Raw genomic sequence first — 12,555 nt, forward strand, 5'->3', positions numbered from 1 at the left:
TCACCTGAGTATGAATTTATGTGGGTAATCTTAAGGCTTATTGGGAACCTTAACAGACAGGAGAGTAATGAGAAAGACAACTAGAAGCAGCAGCAGAAAGCACAGTATTATTTTCCTTGATTGGGGTTAAGACTATGTAAAGCATAAAAAAGTAGATGCATCCATAATAAGTTATTCAAAATCCCTTTTAATGATTATAGATGTCACCTATGGTGACATAAGAAAATGTATTTTTTATTGCCTCAAATCGGCTTTTATTTGGGCCCTTTCCTTAATCAGATATCAGAAACAGTGACAACAAATAAATAAAGGGATAAATCAGCAGTAGTGAACTAAATGTGAAAAAGCTTTTGGGCAAATATAAGGTTGCCCACATTCTTCAGGCTTGACTTGTTGAACAGGATCATATGTACACACATACATACTGAACATCACCTTAATGCATTTTAACCAGTATGGTCTTATAGACTCTGTCCATTGGAAAGCCCTGTGGAGACTTCACAATACCGTGGCGTGGTAAAGGTTTAAAATATCGAATAAATGTCATGCAACTCAGGCATCTAAAACAAACAAAAGCTATTCACTATCTCTCCTCTGCACATGACCAAACCATTTCAGTCTGGCTTCTCTGATCTTATCTCCAAAACATCTAACATGTGCTGTCCTGCTAATTGACTCATTCCTCATCCTATCCATCCTTGACACTCCCAAACACAACCTCGACATTTTCACCTCTGCGACCTCCAGCTTTGCTCCCTGTCTTTTCCTTAATGCCACTGTCTCTACACCACACAGCATCCCTGGTCTCACCACTGTCTTGTACACCTTTCATTCTGGCTGATACTCCGTGATCTCCCATCACCCCTGACACTTTTCTCCACCCCTTCCTACCTGCTTGAACATGTTTATTCACCTCTTTGTTAATGATAAAGATTAGTAACTTGAATTGTAACACTTGAAAAGTTAAGTGCTGTCAAAAGCCAAAAAGGTGATATGTCTTAATCCAGCATACAACGTTTGAATTTCTTGTGTATTCAAAATTTGCTGGTTTAGTCTATAGTCCGTTTCCTGGATTGAGTTGTTGGCTCTACGATCGCCTGATTATCATATTGGACCTCAAGAAGCCCTGCGCAAAAATGACATTTCCTAAAGGGCAGAGAAAGCTGTGGGTGAAGATAAGCTTTAAGCCCCGTTGTTGCGTGGAACCTTCTTTTAAAAACTAAATTTAATAGCACTTGTCATACTCCATACCACTTGGCGGCAGTAATGTACCAGGACTAAACCAGTACACGGAAGTGGTGGTCGGAAAACGTCATACACATGCGGCGAACCCAAGCACAATAAACACCACAAGCCAGTATTCCACATTTATTTTTTGAGTTTGGTAAATATTTAATTGCCGAAAATGTCTGGAAAAGCCAAGGATATCCTACAGATGGACCTCTACGGCTTGCTCGGTATTGAAATCACCGCTACAGCAAAAGAGGTGCGTATATGTTAGCTATGCTGCTAACGAGACAACTTGGACTAAAAAGGCATTTTTTCATCATTATCTTGCCGGTGCGACACAATTATTCGTTTTCACGTGCAAAATTTTCGTTAATTGATTTTTTTATTTTATTTTTATTATTTAATAGACAATACACGGAACACTTTTCCCAATAATTCCGGATCCGGTGGGACTACGTGCACGAGCGCCTGTCAGTCGTTGGTGCGTGTGCATGTATAAAAGCCAAACCTGTGCAATCTAAGATTGGAAGGAGAAAACCCAACATTTGGAAAATCGGAAGTTGCTTGTCTCACAATATGAAATATATATTTTTTATACTTCTAATTCAAAATCAGACTTCATGCAGGTGTATTACATTACATTACAGTCATTTAGCAGACGCTTTTATCCAAAGCGACTTACAAAAATTGCAATTCAATAACCAAAGATCCAAAGTACTAGTAGCCGTTATTCAGAAGTCACCACTTGCCCGAATAGCCATCTCAAAACCATATACATACACATATTCATTTCTTTGTTTTGTAATTTTTTTTGTGGGTGGGCTAAGTGCGATTATTAGGGTAGTGCTTGGTGAAGAGGTACGTTTTCAGCTCACGCTGGAAGATGGGCAGCGATCCCGCTGTTCTGACCTTTTCCGGGAGTTCATTCCACCACTGAGGAGCCAAGACAGAGAAGAGCCGAGAACGTTTAGATCTGCAGCCAGGGGCTCGGAGTGAAGGGGTGGACAGTCGCCTTGAGGTGGCAGATCGGAGGGGAAGGGTAGGGATGTGTGGCTTGACCATATCACGAAGGTATGACGGGGCTGTCCTGTTCACTGCCTGGTAGGCGAGCACCAGAGTCTTGAACTTGATGCGGGCGGCTGCCGGGGGATAGTGAAGGGACATAAGAAGGGGAGTTGTGTGAGAGAAAATGGGACTGTTGAACACCAGGTGGGCTGCTTCTTTCTGCATAAGCTCCAGAGGCCTGATTGGTCACCCCTGGGGCACCGGCAAGGAGGGAGTTGCAGTAGTCCAGACGAGAGATGACTAGAGCCTGGATGAGTATCTGCGCCGTATCCTCCGTGTGGAATCTGCAATTATGAGTCAGTCAATGAGATATGCAAAGGGGGTTCTAAATTCAGCATGATCTCGCCCGAAATAAAATTGATCATGTGATATTATTTTGAAATTCTCAACAAAAATGGAGAATTCATATATATATATATATACACACATTTGCTTGGAATAGTTTTAAACCTGTTTTGATGGAATCTATTGTTGCTAACGACACATCAAACTGAATTGAACTGGACGTTCTGTTTGTGAAACCAGGCTGGACTGTAAAAAACCTTCATTTATTTTTGGTCCAGAAGAGAGCAATTTTAATTTTAATTTTCAATGTATTTGTTTTTAAATATTGGAGGAGATGGGCCTCCCATGATCCTCCAAACAATTTTTTTGGGTTCTCAGTCAACAGAACGTTTTGTATAATATTTGTTGTAAAATGGGTGATCGTGATTAGCAGATATAATTCACTGAAAGTGTGATTTGTAAAAAACAAAAGAACAAAAAAGACAACTTTTACGGGAACTATATTTTACAATAAACTCATTATTGTCAGGAAATTAAGATCTAGTTGTTAATATGTCTTCAAAGGGGCAAAATGGCTATAAACTAGTAGCATTTAGTCTCCCCAAATTGTTGAAAGAAATAGAATAGAAGGCCCTCTATTTTCATTATACTGAATGTACTACAAGATTGGAGAGTAAACTGATCTAAACTAATACATACAGTATATAGGATGACATCTTAAGACTGCAAATTCACTCTGTAGAGAGGGCCATGCTGTTAGTACAATGCAGTGGAGATCGAATCTGTAAACAGTGTAGCTAAAGATAAGAATTGAAAAAATTAAGAATAATATATCAAGATAAGAATTGAAAAAAGTATTGCACAGGTTATTTGCTTGAGTATCGTGCACAGGTTGAGATATTGTACTTTATCAGATTGTTGATGGCTGAGAAATAGTGATGATTGTTATATGTGAGGGCTCAGGGTGGTGTAGGCTTATGGAAAAAACACTTTCTCAGTCTATTTGTCCTTGTTTTGATGGACCTGTAGGGCCTGCTGGGGTGGGTGGGTGGGTGGGAGCAGGGACAGTTGAAACAGCTAGGATCTGGGATGTGATCTGTCCTTGGTGATGTTCTGAGCTCTGCTGAGGCACCGGGTGGTCTGGATGTCCCTCAGGGCAGGGAGCAGGCAGCCAACGATCCTTTGTGCAAGTCCCTTATAATGTCTTTGCTTTTTTCGGTGTTCTGTGTCAGATTGTTGTCTATGCACCAGGTTGATAGTTTCTGGACCCTCTTTTTGTAGGCTGTCTCGTCTCCCATTGATATCAGTCTGGTCAGTGTGGGGTAATCAGTGTTCACTATATTGGAAATAAAAAAGTAAGCTCATATATATTATTTGACCCCCCCAGGCTAGACCAAAAGAGCTTTTTTTTAATTTCTTGTTTCCTCCTAAACTGACACTAATGTGGCCCATAGAATTATGTATCACAAATAATCACACAACTTGGTGCCTTCCGCGGCAGACGTGTTTGCTCGCTCCGCAGTTGCTTGTTGGCTTTTTTTCAATTAGAGCGGACTCCTCCACTGTAAGGACAACTTTTTCTACAGTGCACGAATGCCTCCACTATTCTACAGCGGACAGACACTTTTGGATATCGCCAACAACCAAACACAGCCGATATTTACTTGTTTCATACCACCGGAGCCACAGATCATCACACGCTCCAGCGACTACCAGTACCGACCCAACCCCAAGATGGCCTTAAAGCGCTGAGCCCGAGTGGACTGACCGGCCCAAGGATGGCGCCTCGGAGACTGCGATGCAAGTGTGGTGAATGGGGTTGGCGACATGCTAGATTAAAGCCTGAGTGAGCCGACCACCGCTACCTAGCCTCTTGCTAGCTAACGTGGGGTCCCTGGAGAGGAAACTGGACAAGCTGAGGACCAGAATCACAATCCAGGGTGAAATCAAGGAGTGCGTGATCTTCATTGAGATCTGGCTCTCGGACAAAATCCAGGAATCCGCCGTTCAGCTGCAGACCCACTCCGTACACCGAGGGGACTGGACGGTAGCCTCTGTTAAGGCTTAAAGTGGGAGATGTGTGTGATCCTGAACAATGCGTGGTGTGGAGACGTGCGGACCGTAAGCAAGCACTGTTTGCCAGAGGTGGAGTTTTTGCTTCTTAAATGCCGTCCCTATTATCTACTGAGGGAATTCACTGCTGTGTTTTTAGCTGCTGTTTACACCCCGCCGTGGGCTTACTCCACGGCAGCGCTGGGCAAGCTTCTTGACGGCATCAGTGCAGTGCATCCTGCTGCCCTTGTGATTGCGGCCGGCAGCTTCAACCAGTGCAGCCTGCAGACCGTACTCCCCATGTACTACCAGCATGTTGACATTTCCACCCAGGACAAGAACACCCAGGACCACGTGTACAGCTACTTAAGTGGCGCGCACAGGGCCGTACTCCATCCCCACTTGGGTCAGTCAGATCACATCTCTCTGTTTCTATATCCATCTGTACAGACAGACTGAAACATACCCCGTGAATAGAGAAATCAGACTCCGGATCCCGGATTTAGAGGGCATCCTATAGGACTGTTTTGCTGCAACCGATTTGGATGTGTTCAAGATTGCAGCCCCTCAGGAGGAGTCTTCTGTCAGCGTACAGGAGTATGCTGAGTATGTGACAGGGTACATCACTTGTGATGACAACATCACACCCACCATACGAGTCAGGAAGTTCCCCACCCAGAAGCCTTGGCTGAACAGTCAGGTGCACCACACACTGTGCTTGCTCTCATTCATTTAGGTCTGGCAATGAGACGGAGAACAAAGCTACTAAGTACGGACTGAATAAGGCCATTAGAATAGCCAAGAGCGGTACAGAGAGTCGCTGGATGACTTCTACTCGACTGCTGACCCTGGGCGGATGTGGCAAGGCCTGCAGCACATCACAGAGTAAAAGTCGACTACCAGCATTGGCATCACTGCAGACAACCTGCTGGACGACCTCACTAACTTCCTCACTAACGACCTCACTAACCTCATTGGGGTTTACTTAGAGAACCCCAACCACAACACAGAGGTGAGTCACACACGACGGGACCATTTGACCCCCCCCCCCCCCCCCCCACACACACACACACACACTTCTCCTGTCTCCCAACAGTATCATCAGACCAGTTATGAGAAGGATCAACCCCCGCAAGACAGCCAGACTGGACAACATCCCGGGATGGGCCCTCAGGGCTTGTATAATGAGCTGGCTGATGTTTTCACTGACATCTTTGAGAGGGTGGTCTTGGCCCCTGGAAACCCCCGACCCCCTGCAGTTCGCATACCGGTCCACCAGGTCCACATCAGACACCATAGCCACCACCCTCCACTACTCCGTCTCCTATCTAGAAAACAAAGACTCCTACATCAGGATGTTCTCTTTGTAGACTACAGTTCCACATTCAACATGGTCATACCCCACAAACTCACACAAAATGTCCACCCTTGACCTGCATCCCACCCTCTTTGACCGGCTCCTGGACCTTCTGACTGGCAGACTACAGTCAGTCAGGATAGGTAACAGGACCTCAGCCAGCATCGTTTATGAACAGGGGCACTCCTCAGGGATTTGTCCGCTGCACCATCCTCTACACCCTGTTTACCCCCGACTCTGTCGCCTCCCATGAGGACAACATCATCCTGAAGTTTGCAGATGACACTGCAGTGATAGGATGCATCGTCGGCGGGGACGAAACAGCCTACGGGATGGAGGTGACCAGTGTGGTGAAGTGATGCGAGGACAATAGTCTCACCCTCAACATGGACAAGACCAAGGAGACTATAGTGGACTTGACGAAGGAGAGGAGACCTCATCACCCACCGTTCCTCCAAGATCTTGAGGTTGAGAGTGTGAGCAGTTAAAATACCTGGGTGTCCACATAAGCGAGGACCTCACCTGGTCCTTGAACACCACGCAGATGGCTGTACTTCCTGAGGAGGTTTGGCATGTCGCCTAAGATCCTCAGCAACTTCTACAGATGCATTGTTGAGAGCATCCTGACCAGCTTCATCACTGTGTGGTACGGCAGCACCGCTGCTCTGGACCGCAGATGCCTGCAGCGAGTGGTAAAGACTGCAGAGAGCATCACCAGAACCCCACTGCCTTCTCTGCAGAGCATCTACCACCACAAAGTCCACAGGAGAGCGGCTTCCATCGCCAAGGACCATGGCCAACCCCAATATGGACTGTAATGTAGAACGACACAATTAAAGAACTTGTTCTACCCGACTGTGATCAGACTCTTTAACAGCTGACATGAATTCTTCTTGCACATGTTAAGTGTACTGCCCACTTAAATTGTACTCATCTTTGCACCTACACCTTGTGAGTTGCACACCATGTTGCACTCAAATTTCTTATAGCACTTCCACTGTTCCATTGCACTGTTCATATTCATCTCTAATCATATTTATTATGTTTACACTCTTCTTATCAGCACATATCCAAATGCACTGCAGACAGCAAAGTAGGAATTGCACTGCACAGGGAAACATGTTTCTACACTGTAAATGTGACAATAAACGCTTTGAATCTTGAATAATCAAACCAGTGTTTATGTGCTTTATCCTAATGGCCACAAGGTGGGGTCACTGCACCAGTTTCGTGTTGCTGGTGAAAGAAGTCAAGTGTAAATATAGACTTTTTAGATATGATATGACCACAGTATTCCCTTTTTCAAATGGCACAGATGCCACTTTAAGTTAATAGCAAATGCAGTTGGTGGTATGTTGATTAATGTTTGATTGAAATTGATACATATATTGGCAGCCAATAAACTACAAAAAATGAACAGATTATTTATAAATGTGTGTGTGTGTGTGTGTGTGTACATTGATTTATTTATTTGATTTTTTTTGACCTTGTCGTAGAAAGGAGGCATTGACATGCCTTCCATTCTCTATTTAGGTCTCCAAGTTGAAAATGTACACCATGAATTCCTCCTGAATTCAGCCTCATGCAAGCCATTTCTCTTCCATTTACAGCCTCTAAAAACACGCAAGCAGGAGGGGAAATTAAAATCCCGGCCAAGGCAAGGGAAGAAGCGAATGTCTTTATTGGAATTCAAAGTCTTGTTCCCTGGAGCTTTGTTCTGTAGGAAGTTAGTGGTTATGGCCAAGGGCTGAAATGAAACTCCCAAAATGCACAGGGCTGCTTCTATGAGTCTGTTCATGATTGAGAGCGATAGTGAGGGTTTGTGTATGCAGTGTGTCTTGGGGGGGAGTCAACAATCAAGTGTGTGATGATAGATGTCAGCAGATGCTGTTTGGCTTCGTACTCTGCTATTGTGAGGCACATCGTTTTTCATAGAAAAAAGAAAAAGAGACCCATCTTGCAGCTCTTTTTTCTTCCAGCTTTCAATCTGTTGCCCTGACAGAGATGGTTTTGAAGTCCAGTTATCTCTCTTTTATCGATGACGTAGACCCTCCTTTGTCAGTTGCTTGGTGATAAATGTTGTGAAACCTGAGCATGCCAGGACCTATAATTTAGGGGCCGGTTACGGCTTCATCTGATTATGTGTAAGGAGGGCAGCAGGGGGTGAGGCCTCTAGTTGGAGGATAGCCCCTCAATTAAAATTATATATAAACTGGATGACATTGACTGAAAAGAGGGTTTTACCTTCCACTGATTTTTTTGGGGGTGAACTCATCCAAATAGCCTAGCCCATGGAAAATGTCTAGCTTCTTAATTAAGGGGATACTTGAAATGTCATTGTTAATGAACTAGATACATGCGGAGAGGATTTTCTCGTTGGTAGAGAAAATCAGACTTTATTACATTGTTACAGCGCATTTCAGGGATATAATTTGCAATGGGACAATTATAACCTCAGTAAGTGGATGGTCAGACTCAGACTCAACATTATTGGTAAAAATAGTCTTGAGGTAACAAGCAGTGTAAATATTGCCTCAGACACTGAACAATACCAATGTTCCGCTGTTATCTTGGTTTCCTCTCTGACAAATTAATTCTCTGATGAAATCAAGTACATGACCACTGGTGTGTATTACATTGCAGCTTATCCCTGAACATAAGTCTTTTTTCTTCTTTTAAATCCCTGGTCAATCAGTAAGTCCTCTCTTGCTTTAAACGTATACAGCAGTTTCATACACTTCTGTTTAAAAGCAGCATATCCTAAAAGGCAACTTTTCTCTCACCTCCCTCAAACAGTAAAGCATTCTGCTGAAATTTCATTTTAGTGCAACCAAGGAAGGATGTCCGGGACATACAGTATGATGTAAACAAAATAAAAACTAATTTAAACAAACTACATAAAGACCCATCTTCAGTGATGTAAGCAAGATCTGCCAATTCAATTTGATATATTTCATGTTACTCAATGAAAGTAATCCCTGATTAATAAATGCTTCTTTTTGTTATTGTCTCTTTAATCCCCCAGCTGTATTATGTCTCTTTTCTGTAGCTGATAAATGCCATTGTATTAATCAGGAAGGATGGACCTGTGGTAGATAAAGTAGCAAATCAGTTACATGGCACCAGCAGGGTCTTATAACCACGTCTGTACCTGGACCACTTTGTCGATGGTAATTGGCACCAAAGGCTACCATAATGAGTAAAAGATGTGAACGTGCAGCTCTGGATGGCAGAGACCAGGGCATCACGGAGAGTCGGGGTTTCACCAGGCTCAAACCATTAGGCTACTGTTTGTTTTGACAGCAGAGAAGAGGTTGAACTGAAAGAAAAAGAAATGACATAGCAGCTGACATAGCATCTTTAAGCATGAGGAGGAATTGTTGATTCAACCCCCCAGTTCTCGCTTTTCCTCTATTTACATGATCTTACTGGGAAATTGAGCTCATCCCAAGAAATACCAATGAACTTGGAAGGCTCTCTTTGCTTTCAACCACTTGGGTTTGTAACACATACGACCCAGATGATTTAAAGTTGTTAAGCATCAATTATAGCGTGAAGAAATTAATCAGGCATTATTACGAGAGCTGGACTGGGGAGAGAAGGGGGAGTAGGAGACAGTGATAAGAATCAATAAAAGATTAAGAGAAAGACTTGGACTTTAAACTGGGGGAGGGAGAGATTTTACAATGTGGCTGCTGTCCACTGGATCTGCATCTTCTATGACAGGGTGTATTTGTCAGAACTGCTCAACACTGTCTCAAAGTTGCAACGAGAATACTAACACTTTGTAAAACCGATGGTTTATAACTAGAGATTTAATTGAAATGTTGAACTGTTCATTGGTTTCAGTGAAATGAGCGAGGGCACAATAGGTACAATGTATTTTTATCATTTTTTGTCAAATGTAATCCCTGTTTTTTTGATTTAAATACCAATCTATCAATACCAAACTACTAAGCAGGGGTCAGGCAACAAGACATAAGTAAAACAAGTATTGTATCTCTGCGTGGTTTACTTTTTATTGAGAGTTAAGTTCAGTTGGTTAACCCCTTAACCACCGCTGCTTTCTTCCCGAAAGGGGTTCTGTGTTTTTGCCACATTGCTCCCCTAAAAGAAACAAACGTTGGTTGGTGAGTGCAGAAACCACCGGGCCAGTTTTCACAAAATGTGGCGGAGAGGTGTGTGGATTGAGGATAGACCCGTTACATTTTGGAAAGTCAAAGAACAATATGGACAAATAAATGCCTGTTTTTGATGCTCATTGAAAGTCTTGTCAGAGTTTGAGGCAGACGGTGAAAAGCGAATGGGATTTAGGCTAAAAATGTGATGTAGACTTAGCTCAACAGTAAACAGGTGTGTTTGGCTTAGGGCCACAGCCCTGCATGTTGATCTTGACATATAGAAAGAGCCTGTTTGCCAAACATCAGGAATTAATGCCCATTGATGATGTCTCTTCTCTTCAAGGCCTCTCGGGGAATTGACTACTCATATATCATTTCAGCCATCAAAGAAAATAATACACACTGCTGATGTTCAGATAAAAGACACTTGTTTGCTACAGTATTTTGGGACTGAGGGTGACAAGCCCAGCCTGAGTTGTTGCCTATTGGTGTCATTTGCCACCGGGCCAGTGAAGTCACCATTGCAGGTCTTTGCGTGCAAAAAAAACCCAAACTCATTCAAAACCTTGCACGGCATGAGATGCTCTCAGAGATAAAGAGTGATTTTGTTGGCCTTGAAGCACTGTCTCAGAATATTGCTTTGTGCAAAGGGGGGGGGGGGGGGGTTATTCAAAAACCCGTGGAGTGGTGGTATGGCCGGTTAAGATTGGTGAGAAAGTGTGTATCTGTTTGCATGTGCCTGAGCTTGCATGTGAGGGTGATGTTTGAACATGCCAAAGTCTTAGCATGCAAAAGACGTTGTGTGGAGAAATATCCAGTGCTGCACTCTAAAGCTCACTCTGGTCTCCATGGAAAGTTTTTTTTTTCTTTTTTTTCCTCCAGGGGAGCTGAGATCTAATGAAAACCATGTTGTCATTAACTGGTCTCCTGAACAAAGAATGGTTAACATTCCAAGCAGTGACCCAGAGTTTGAAAATACACTATCACTAAAACCACATATGACATTACGCTACTCCAAAGTATTGTTTGGTTTACCCCATTAGGTTCTCTAAACCTCCCAAAGGTCTTGGCTGACGGCCAAAGACATTAATGGTGACCTTCTCTGATTTGATATCGACAATGGAACTCTGTTTGTGTGTGTTATTATAACACATTTTTAAAGTTTAAATAAAGACGGTCTAATACGAGTTTGCACTAAGGACAGATTTATCTCTGAAACCGTCAAGAAGCCAGAGAGAATTTTGAAATTCTCATGTGTGTTGTTGGCTGTGTAATAAGTGTGGCAGTGGTTAGATTAGGTTACCGATATGTCGAAAGGACAGGATGCAGAGGATAAGCACAGGTGTTGGCCTGATCCAAACAATACAGTCACAGATTTCTATTTAAATCCAGACCATATTTCACCTTTAGTACTTTCATGTCATACTGTTACCATTTGTGCCATTTCAGTGGAACAGTCATTTTTTTCAAGGTTTAGCTTTCTGGCCCAAGAATGACACTATAAATATATTTGGTTATGAAAGTAAGAAATTTGAACTCATGGCTGCAACCTGTGCTCAAGGGGGTAATTTGTTCTTTTTCTGTGTCATGTTCAACAATTTCCACTCCTCAATTTGGACCTTATAGGGTTCCCCCTCTGTTTTTTGCAGATCAAGAAGGCGTATCGGCAGAAAGCTTTGACATGTCACCCTGATAAAAATCCAGATAATCCAAAAGCAGGTGAGTGAACAGATTTAAGTATGACCACAAAGTCTTAGCTCCATGTTGACCTCCTCAGATTTTTTTGAAATCTCCTAAAACAGAAAAATGGGCAAGTTGTCCTGAAAGACAAATAGGGATAGATGTGTGAACATTTTCGAGAGATTACTGACATGATCTAGCAAGCCAGAAATGATAAGCAATGATGGCCTTTACAAAACATGGACAAATGATTCCCCTCCAAAATTCCATCCATCCATCCATTCATCGTTTGCCGCTTATCCTGCGGGGGGTCACGGGGGATGCTGGAGGCTATCCCAGCTGTCACTGAGTGAGAGGTGAGGTACACCCTGGACTGGTCACTAGTCAGTCTCGGGGCCACATACACAGATAGACTACCATTCACACACTCACTCATTTTGGGCAATATTTCCATTTTTTTCCTCCAAATAACGTGCAGCATGTTTTTGGACTGTGGCAGGAAACCTTCGAAATTCCATCAAATCAAAATTAAGGCAAAAGTTTCACTTTACTGGTTTCACCCAATACATACCCTCACAGTGATGATGAATGTAAAGCAATATTGTCCTACCTGATGAAGCTGATCAGACCGACTCCCTCTGTCTCTCATGCAAAAGACAGACCATTTCAAACTGAAACATCAGTTAGTTAAAGGCCAAGCGTAATTGAAAAGTTCAAGTGTCTGGAAAAATTTTACAAACTTTTCTTAGTCAGACTATATTCTAA

At 43.0% G+C, this 12,555-nt stretch overlaps 1 protein-coding gene across 1 annotated transcript in view; it reads left to right on the forward strand.

Moving 5' to 3' along the window:
• Positions 1 to 1,304: 1,304 nt before the first annotated feature.
• dnajc17 (DnaJ (Hsp40) homolog, subfamily C, member 17) overlaps positions 1,305 to 12,555 on the forward strand; it is a 54,716-nt gene continuing 43,465 nt past the window's right edge. The window contains exons 1-2 of the mRNA XM_086148776.1: positions 1,305 to 1,486; positions 11,760 to 11,829. Of these exons, the coding sequence (XP_086004902.1) occupies positions 1,406 to 1,486; positions 11,760 to 11,829 (151 nt within the window). The 5' untranslated portion in view covers positions 1,305 to 1,405. The remainder of the gene's footprint in view (positions 1,487 to 11,759; positions 11,830 to 12,555) is intronic.

Source organism: Fistularia commersonii, chromosome 1, assembly GCF_037954325.1.
Source record: "Fistularia commersonii isolate RoL2024-O1a breed Wild chromosome 1, RoL_Fcom_v1.0, whole genome shotgun sequence".
NCBI lineage: Eukaryota > Metazoa > Chordata > Actinopteri > Syngnathiformes > Fistulariidae > Fistularia > Fistularia commersonii.